Source organism: Pangasianodon hypophthalmus, chromosome 4, assembly GCF_027358585.1.
Source record: "Pangasianodon hypophthalmus isolate fPanHyp1 chromosome 4, fPanHyp1.pri, whole genome shotgun sequence".
In the NCBI taxonomy this organism is placed as follows: Eukaryota; Metazoa; Chordata; class Actinopteri; order Siluriformes; family Pangasiidae; genus Pangasianodon; species Pangasianodon hypophthalmus.
Window position 1 is genome coordinate 30,460,282 of NC_069713.1, and position 10,743 is coordinate 30,471,024.

Below are 10,743 nucleotides of genomic sequence, written 5' to 3' on the forward strand. Positions count from 1 at the left end.
ATTAATTAAATCACTGCACCTAGCAATAACATATTTGTGATCTATATCAGTATAACTATTTCATGTTTTCTTATCACATTATTCTGCCATACTATATCATCTCACATGTGATGATGTCATTCCTATTCCAGCTCAACGACGGCGGGTTCACGGTGACGCAGCTCGTCGGCATGCTGCGAGGCATCGCGGCCGGAATGAAGTACCTCTCTGACATGAACTACGTCCACCGCGACTTGGCAGCACGGAACGTCCTCGTTAACAGCAACCTGGTGTGCAAAGTTTCCGACTTTGGCCTCTCACGCTTTCTGGACGAGAACTCGTCCGACCCGACCTACACCAGCTCCCTGGTGAGTTTGTGTGTGCTTATTTGAAGCAACATTCTGGAAAAAAAAAGTTCAGTTATAATTAAAGCTTTACTGCACCAGCTAAATGCTTGGCTAGCTATATAAAAAATATTTACTAACTATTTACAGTGCTATTATGTTGTTTTGCGTGTATTGCCCGATGTGTGAAAGATGCCTAATTCAATAGGACTGACATTCACATAGATCACACCTCCTTCATTTGGCCTAACAGGCACATAAGCCACACCTCCATTCTCAGAACTTACAGTCACATAGACCATGCCTCTTCACTAAGACTAATAGGTGCATGAGCCACGCCTTCTTCATTAGGACTGACAGACATATAGGCCACACCTCCTTCATTGAGACTGACAGGCACATAGGCCACACCTCCTTCACTGAGACTGACAGGCACATAGGCCACACCTCCTTCACTGAGACTGACAGGCACATAGACCACGTCTCCTTCACTCGTACTGAGATGTATACACTGATCAGCCGTAACATTAAAACCACCTGCCTAATATTGTGTAGGTCCCCCTTGTGCTGCCAAAACAGCTCTTCCTCAAACCATTCCTGAACAATTTCTGCAGTGTGGCAGGGTGCATTATCCTGCTGAAAGAGGCCACTGAAATTAGGGAATACTGTTGCCGTGAAGGGGTGTACTTGGTCTGCAACAATGTCCTTCCTTGGATCACTTTTGGTAGGTACTACTGGAACACCCCACAAGACCTGGGGTTTTGGAGATGCTCTGACCCAGTCATCTATCCTTACGCTTGCCCATTTTTCCTGCTTCCAACATATCAACTTTGAGAACTGAGTGTTCCCTTGCTGCCTAATATATTCCACCCCTTGACAGGTGCCACAATCAATGTTATTCACTCCACCTGTCAGTAGTTTTAATGTTACGGCTGATCGATGTATATATATAAAATTTGGACTGACAGGCACATAGACCATGCCTCCTTCACTGAAACTGAAGACCATATAGGCTGCACCTCTTGCACTGAGACTAAGGCACACAGGGCATGGCTCCTTTGCTAGCACTGATTTATACGTAGGCCACGCCTCCTTCATTAGGACTGATAGACACATAGGCCAAGCCTCCATCTTTTGGCCTGATAGATAGATAGGACACTCCACCATCATTAAAACTGATCGGACTGACAGGTAGAGAGGCCACACCCCTTCACTAGGACTAACAGGCCTCCTCCATTAGGACTGACAGACCCACAGGCCACGCCTCCTTCAGAGGTGACATACCGTAAGACACAGGCTTGATGCAGTATTTCACAGCTAGCCTGACATTTTCATGCGATTAGCATGTGTACTGATTAGCGTCTTTGTCCTTGCTGCTTGTGCCATAGTCAGATTTCTGCCAAATCAGCGAGCGCACTGCGAGGAGGGAAGCCCGTGAGAAAGTGTTCAGGCTCTACTCTAATTAGGCATCTGGTGGGTTTGAAGCTGGCGTCAAACGGCTCATGTGGCGCGTGGGCGCGTTTCTCTCTCCACACACAGGGTGGAAAAATCCCAATCCGCTGGACAGCCCCCGAGGCCATCGCCTTCCGCAAGTTCACCACAGCCAGTGACGTGTGGAGCTACGGCATCGTCATGTGGGAGGTGATGTCGTTTGGAGAGCGGCCCTACTGGGACATGAGCAACCAGGATGTGAGTGAGAAAAACTGCAGCACACACAGATACACACACACATGGTGCACTCTCCAGCCTTTTCACTCTTACAGATGGAGTGTGTGTATAGACTTGAGCATCGCTCTGCAGGCACTGCCAAGCAAGGATTAAACCTGCACGCGCTGTCTCTTTATCACATCGCCCAAAAGCGCTAACGTGGCTAACCAGTGGAGCAGAATCTCCTGGGAAGCCGTCAGCACAGTGTCATTTACATAATGCTAACTGGCCTGGACTAGCCATCGCTCATTATTAGCAACGTTCGCATCTTTGGCTCAACTGTTTTAACCCTTCAGAAGGATTTGAAACAATATGAAAAATGAGGTTTCACTTCCCTTCACCTGCTATGGGGTTCACAAACTTTTTTTTAGGCAGGGAGCCATTAAACTGGGAAAAAAAAAATATGAACATAATCCAGCTATTTTTAAAATGTGTAATATAATATTTTTGTCTATTTATTAGAGCCATCCTCCTGAACGTTCCACTCATAGAAAACATTTGATTAGATTAGATTCAAGTTAACATTATTTACAGGTTGTTGTTTTTTTTAATTTAAATTCAACTGACCAGTCACAAGAACTTTAAGAACTTAATAATAAATATAATAATTTTGATAAAATTTGGGTTGTAATTTTTAAAGAACTTAAAAATGACTAAGAACTTGAGAACATAAATAACACAAATTCCCAGTATTCTGTGCATATTTGACCTGCACAGATATTTTGCAAATATACCTCAGCGATACCAGCGAAATTCAACACTGACAAAGTATTGCACTTGACATCAAGCATGACCTTCTTCTTGTCTTGTCGGCTTGTCGTAGGTGATGAACGCGGTGGAGCAGGATTACAGGCTTCCTCCACCCATGGACTGTCCAGCCGTTCTTCATCAACTGATGCTCGAGTGCTGGCTGAAGGAGCGTAACGCACGGCCACGCTTCGCCCACATCGTTAGCACGCTGGACAAGCTGCTACGCAACGCCGCCAGCCTCAAAACACTCACCTCCGCACACTCAGGGTAAGTGTGTGTGTGTGAGTGTGTGTGTGTGAATTATTTCAATGTCTGCACTCACAAAGCTGATTACTCATAACGCTTACACTTAGGGCTTTATGTAACATTGTTCTGTATTTTATTTAATTTGTTGCTGAAGGTCAAAAGTCTCAGGTGTGTATTTACTAACAAGTGTGTCTGACTGACGTCAGAGTCGGATCAGAATTTTTTTTCCCCACTGAGCATGAATTTTTCTGAGCGTCTCTTGAGAAAACTGTAATGAAGCACCTATTGTAATATATCACTGCAGTAATTAAAAAATAATTAGTGACTTGTCATTCCACTCGCTTTTTCAGCGCGTTTGAAAAGAGCACGCATTCGTTTATTAATTAATCTGTCATGTGTCGCGTCACATTGTCGGGAATTTATTTGAAGAAGTGGAAAAACGATTTCACAAATTAATAAGAGTTATACAATCCACGCATAAGCAAAGCTTTTCGGGATCTGAACTACATTCAACATAGACACGACTCCTATTTAACTGTCAGTTCAATGAAAACTTCCTGAGACAACACCAGGAAGAAAAAATGGAGGCGCACAGCATTTTAACATACGCTAGTATGAGTCACGCAAAACTACGCCAAAAGATGCTCAAACAGCACGGGCAATGCTCATGTGCATATATACAGGGATTTACGGTAACCGCTAAATAATTGTTATTGATTGTGGCTTCATAATACGCATTATACACACTGTGTAACCATACAGTACAGCAAACACAGAGTCATCCGATGAGGTGTGTGTGTGTGTGTGTGTGTGTGTGTGTGTGACAAGCAGAGCTCTGCCCCATGACTCAGTACGCCAATCATCATTTACCCCCAGAGTGCCTCTCACCCGAGCCATACCCTTTCACAACGAGCAGCTGTCACAGCGCTGATCCTTCCCTGATCCTGCGAAGGGCACGCCATCCGAATATTCTATCCAATTAATGCGCTTCTGAAATAAATAACGATCGCCGTTTCTCTTAAACACTGACAGCTAGCAAGAAGACATCATCAAAAAGTGCCAGATAAACATGGAAATAAACACACTTGCTATGTCATTTAAACAAATAAATAAATAAATAAAATATCCTACATCCTAACTTTATATCCTTAATTATATAACTCGTAATTATTTTTATATCCTTAGCCTTAGTTTTATTATATGTTTAAAAATGTTTTTATTTTTTAATCATTTATATTTATTATTTTTTAAAATCATTTAATTGGAATTATTACAATTTTTAAATGCCAAAATAGCATTTAAAAAAGCAAACAAAATAAAACTAAATTAATATTTAATTTTATTATTTATTTAAATTTCTTATTTTAATGATTGTAATTTTCTTATTTAAATAGTAATGTCGTTCTATTTTATTTATTGTTGTAAGACTTTGCCATAAAAAATGTATTCAATGATTAGAATTTAAAATAATGCATCATAAAATAATTTAACAATATTTATTTATTTATTTTTACCTTTTTAGTCCATTTTATTTATTTACATTTTGAAATTATTTTATTTTCTTAAAAAATAAATATTCAATTAATTGTATGTTTTTTTGTTTTTTTTTTAAATAATAAGATGCACTATTTGGGCTTTTTTTTTTTTTTTTTACATTCTTTTAGAGCAAAGTCTCGCAAAAACAGGTGGATGTGCACGGCGCTATTTTTCGCGTTTCTTTTCACACACTGTTCTTAAGCAGCGGTGGCGAAGACCTCAGCCACGGCAGATGTAGCGAGCCTAATAAGGGAGATGGGGGAGAAACTAAGAGAGAGCAGCAGCTTTAATTGGCCCGCTAATGAGCTTTTTAATGCGCCGAGCAAGCTGAGCCGAGCGTAACACGGAGAGCGCGGAGTTTGTAGGAGTGTGTGAGTGTGTGCGTGGGCGCAAAGGGCGACACTCTCGCATGGAGCCGCATGCCGATGATCCATTTATGATCGCATCTGTATGCAAGAGCGGCGTGTGTGTGTGTGTGTGTGCAAAGTGTGTGTGTGTGAAATGTGTGTGAGACTGTTGTAAATTGATTGAAATAGCTTTCGCTGCTCTTGTCATTTCTTTGGGTTAGCTGTTTTTTATGGTTCCTAAATGGCAAAGCCATTGGACAGTGACTTATGCTGAATTGATCTTCTCCCTCTCGAGTAGTTTTATTGGCGTGACCGTAGCATCGGCGAAGCTTTTTAATCTCTAGAGGTGCGACGTCATGCAGGTATTTTCAACGAGGAAGTGTCAGTATATCATACCGAGGAGAGCTCAAAGAGCTACGGTGTTGAAGTTATACAGCTGATGAAGCTACTTTTTTAAAGCCAATAATTAGAGACATGAATGTAAAAAAAAAAAAAAAAAAAAAAAGCATTGTAGCCATTTCCCCAAACTGAGTAATTGAATTTAAGCAGATACAGTGATTTAGTGATGTACTAGAAACCCGGTTATTGCATCATACTGTGGATTTTTTTCATACTTTTCCACCCCCATCTATATTAGAATTCTGTCACTTTCTCAGCCGCTCTCTTATTCCCGTCATCAATAGAAAGCGACCACGACTGAGCAGATATGATTTGGGTGCTGGAACTTTCTCAGCTCAGAACTGACACTGACCTGGTAGTGTGTGTGTGTGTGTGAATAGATAAGGAATAGAGCACTTCATGATGTGCTGTAATAGGAAGATAATCAATGGGGTGGTGTGATATTTAACGATACCACTGAATCTACTACGATACAATTATGATTCTGAAGACAATGATTTTCGATATTTGATGATACCAGAGAATCTGCTTCGATGTTTTAAGACGACGATTCGATATTTGATGATACGATTGAACCTGCTAAAATATGATTGATCATTAGTATCCTCTATTTAGTATTTGTTCAGAAGGTTCCAGTATATTCCTCATGGCAATTTGCGAATCATGATGACGTAGAGAAGGACTGTTTTAAAAGTATCAGAGTTATGGCCAAATCAGCTTGCTAGCCTATTCAATTATTTACACATCAGATTAAAAATAGGAATTATTTTTTTTACATGCCTGTTGTCCTTTTTCAGAAATAATCGATTGTTGCGTCAATGAATTTAAAACGTTCCCTTTTGAAATCGATCAAAATTGTCGGATTGTCACCTTCACCCTCCCTGGTTGGTAGCTGTCATGTGACAGAGGAGACGCAGCTGTAGGGTGGGAATTGGCCAACTGGAGAAAATCAGGAAAAAAAAAAATATATTGAATCATTACGACCATTAAAGAGCAAAACTTCGTACTTTCTGTCCATGTTGTTGAACATTCGCAGTTGAACATTTGTTGTGGAAAGTTCACTTAGATTAGGAACTATATACACTCGCTTGACAAAAAAAAAAAAAAAAAAAAACGCAGCTTGTCATGTTACCAAGAAACTAGAAAACGTAAATTCCTCTGCCCTGAAGACTTTCCTGTGGTGGAAAACGTAAAGTTATAGCTTTACCGTTACAAAGCGCTGACACTGGAGACTCCTCCCAAAAATGCTAAATAAACATTTACTATAAACTACTGTGCGAGCTGCTGTTACCTTCTGACCAATCAGAATCGAGAATACAATAATTATCACACTCCGTGTGTGGAAAAAAGTGATCTTTAGTGTCTTCCTCAAAAAAGTGGTGTTTAGTTCTTTGTTTCAAGTGTAACTGTGTTACTGAGGGTTTTCTTTTTTCCCTTCCTCGATTTCTCACTCTGTCTCTTCTCCTTCGCTTCTTCTCCTCAGGGATCTGTATCGTATCGGCGGGACCCTGCCTGGCCACCAGAGGAAGAGTTTAGGCGGCGTGCAGGACATGAGACAAATGAGCCAAACTCTCCCCATCCGAGTCTGAAGCGAGTGTGAGTCGGAAACCAGACCGCACCTCTGAGGAACATTTCATCATTAATAACACCACCGGAGACTTGGAGAACCTCCTTCGTGCAGTATTTTGGAATTATATATCATCAAACTCCATCAAACCTGAGCAACTTTGGAGAACCTTTGGGCTTCCCTAAACGGAAACTACTCCTGGTCTATAGGCAGTGTGTGTATAAATTACTCGGATTGTATTCACTTCTTTTTTTTTCCCTCGTCTTTGTTTTTTTTGTTTTGTTTTGGTTTTTTTTTTTTTTTGCACTGGACGATTATTACGCAGCTCAATTCCGTGTTTTTTTTTTTACTACTCAGGTTCAGTTTGCATGCATGCATGTTTCTCTAACTGCGAACCTTTGAAAGAAGGAAAAAAAAAAAAAAAGTAACATGGCTGACGATGAATAAGAACCAGTAGAGGGGTAAGCATCTGGTTCGCATGCTACCGGATTGCCTTTAGCTTTCCTGCATTATTAACGGTAGCGTTCTGGGTGTTCTCTTAATGAAATCCTTCCGTTTGTGAGTTTCTGGAGGCGATACAGAGTGAAGAATTACAAGCTAAATGAATAATATTTGACATGAATTAAAGACATGAATTAATATGCGAGCCCCAAATAGAAATGAAAGGGTTTGCTGTCGGCCTGAGGACATTTTCAATTCCTTTTTTTTTTTTCTCCGAGACTTCTCTTCTGATCTTCATATTGAAGAAAAGAAGGGCGTAGAAGAAAAGAAAAGATTTTTTTTTTTCCAAAGGGGGAAAAAAATGATCACCTGAGGAGGTTGAGAACTTCAAGAACCCTTTGAACCGAAGCGAAGTCGACTCCTGCGTGAATACGGAAGCGTTTTGTTTACCTCTGTTGTATTTCGTCTTCCATGTTCCAGTATTATGACAAATCTCCTCATGGACTGTGATCTTAGAATTCCTGTTAACTGTGACTGAGGAGGATGTTATGGAGTGTGTGTGTGTGCGTGTGTGTGCGTATGTGTGGGTGTGTGTGGGTGTGTGTGTATACTGTATGTGTCCAAATGAGATTCATATGCATGCTAGATTTCAGAGCTCTGTGATTGATCATATTTCGTGAAGAGAGACAACACATGGACTGATGAAAGCCGTTGTTTAACGGCTATTCCTATTACCAGTAATTCACTCTGTCGCAAAATATGCATAATTCTGTAAATAAATACGGCTCATACGACACTAATTAGACCTGATCAAATTAATTTCGATGACCGGTGTGTTAAATTCAGACCTGCTGTTCTGTTCACTAATTAGCAACCAATGTCCTATTAACGCATGAGCTTCACTCTTAGGTTTTAAAGCCACATTACGACTGGGACGTATGAAAAATTTACTGTTCAACCCAATACCCAATATCCTTGTATCACAGTATAATCAACTGAACCCCTTTAAAAAAAAATAAACGCCCATAACATCGCTAATAATATAAACAGTAGAGCTGTCATACTACAGTCCTGTTGAATTCTCAATTCCGATTGGTCAGAAGACGTTGATAGAATTGTTATCATTACTGTTTTTGTAGTAATAATGTGTCTGGTGGAAGTGTCACATAAACATATAAAAAGTGAAAGAAAAATTGTTGATGTGGTGACGTTTTCTATAAAGAGATGTTTATTTAACATTTATGGAAGGAGTCTCCAGTGTCAGTGCTCACATTTTCCGCTACAGAGTTTACACTTTGTTGTTTCTCGGTAACGACAAGTTGTGTTTTTTTTCTCCTACTGAAAATAGGTGGTGAGGGAACAATTGTTTATAGCATATATAACATAACAAATTTGTTAAACATAACTATCTAAAAAAACTAAAAATCGTAACTGTTGGCAAATTTCTGCAGTATAAGACGAATAAAACTTTTTTAGGACCAACAGTACTCTTTCTTTGACACAAAGAGTTTATAGTTACATTTAATGTTGTGGAACGTCTGCAAAAGTTTCTGTTATCACTTACATAGTAGCAGTTATAACCATCGTAACCTCATACATCGTAAAAGTCGTGACCTTGCCAGCCTCGCTTTTTTCTCTTTCTTTAAAGTAATAAAACAAACGAGAAAGTGTTAAAAAAAAAAACTATTCAGAAAATTGAGTGATTTACAAAGCGCTGACACTGGAGACTCCTTCCTTAAATACAGAAAACTTCACCATATCAACAATTACACATTTTTAATCCATTTATATGAAGCATCCTTCATACAAGTCTGTGTTTTGTTAAGTTCTTACTATCGAAATGATAACCTGTTAGAATGAGCACATTAATATACACTACCATCAGAGCTATAGGAAATTAACACCTTCTGACTAATTAGAACTGAGAACATAGTGGCAGTGTGAGTATTATTTATATATTAGACCTTGCATAGGTAATCAAAGTGATGTGTCTTGGGTGTGTATGCATGGACTCTGGAAGCGGTTTTGTCAGCGTGATCAGAGGCACTCTGACTCGTCTGGCTGATTTCCCCAGTCGTATGTCCCTAAGCGAGCAGACCCTTGTTCCCCACGCTTGCACAAAGGCGCGTTTGATCTCGCCAATTACGGCGAACGCGGCAAGAACAGCTTGGCAGCAGAGTCGGGTGTGCGTCGGACTCTTTTAACTGGCATAGCAATTTGCCCAGAGGTTGCTGGGCCTGCAGTCGCCGCTGTTATCGCTGCCTCATCAGTAGAGAGAGAGGAAGAAAGCGGGAGAGGCGAAGAACAAATGTGAGGGAGGAAATAGAAAAGGGGAGAGAGAAAGAGAGAGAGAAAGCCTGGTCCAAATGTGCTGTAATAATCACAATGCGAGACTCCTCATTAAAGACTGCAGGGCACTGTCAGAGAGAGATTGTGTGTGTATCTGTGTGTGTGTGTGTGTGACAACAGAAAGACAGGTACAGCTGAACATTCGTCTAACGCATTACAGTCAGGATTCATCTGCTAGCTGTGCAAGTCCTCGCTGTCAATATATGCTTCTCAACTGTCTGCTGGAAAACTTGTGATTCCAATTAGACACTGCAGGCTTACACACACATACACACACACACAGCACTGCAGATATGCTGCAACACAGTATTGCCTCAGAGAGAGAGTGAGAGAGAGAAAGTAAGTATAGGGACTAGGTGATTCATTAAATGAACATTCACACAGCTCTGTTCCAGCGCATCCTACGCCTCCAGATAACAGCCTCGACCCGCACCTCTGTCTAGGAATGTTGAAAGTAAGTTCGGTCTCGCTGATCTCCACCTACTCAGCGCAGGCATCGTCCTCATGACTCTCGTCATGCTTTTGCTTCCCATCCTATAGCTCCTAATGCATCACACAAGGGCTTGGAAAGTCTCAAAGGACCAACGGTAGCTTGTGCTTTGCATGTTGCATTGAGGTGATTATGAGATACCAGCAGCATTATCAGAAAAAAACGAAATGCTAAAGGTTGAAAATCTGCTGCCCACTTAAGAGGGGACTGTACAGAGTGGGTGTAAATGTGATAAAATTTTTTTTTTTAAATGGACAAGATTGAATATATGTACACTCTCAGAAATAAAGGCACCAAATAAAGCAGTACCATCAAGGGTACATCTTTTGTACCTTACATCACTGGTAAGGTCCAGTTATAAAGCTGAACTATATTCATGTTTACAGGTAAAAGATACATACTAATGGTACAAAAGATGACCCCTTGATGCTACCACCTGAGTGACAACGAGAAATACATTTTTTGTGAGAGGGTGAGATATAATTCTGTATTCTACTATGGATCTCCTCTCACTGGCCTCCAAATCCTTAAGGCTCAATCTGCAACCCTTGAGCCTGGAGCTGTGGAATCAAATCCGCTGACCTCCGA

General features: G+C 40.5%; 1 protein-coding gene across 1 annotated transcript in view; it reads left to right on the top strand.

Moving 5' to 3' along the window:
• ephb3a (eph receptor B3a) overlaps nucleotides 1–8,116 on the top strand; it is a 33,400-nt gene extending 25,284 nt beyond the window's left edge. The window contains exons 13-16 of the mRNA XM_026937018.3: nucleotides 132–347; nucleotides 1,863–2,012; nucleotides 2,854–3,047; nucleotides 6,792–8,116. Of these exons, the coding sequence (XP_026792819.2) occupies nucleotides 132–347; nucleotides 1,863–2,012; nucleotides 2,854–3,047; nucleotides 6,792–6,897 (666 nt within the window). The 3' untranslated portion in view covers nucleotides 6,898–8,116. The remainder of the gene's footprint in view (nucleotides 1–131; nucleotides 348–1,862; nucleotides 2,013–2,853; nucleotides 3,048–6,791) is intronic.
• The last annotated feature ends 2,627 nt before the right edge of the window (nucleotides 8,117–10,743 follow it).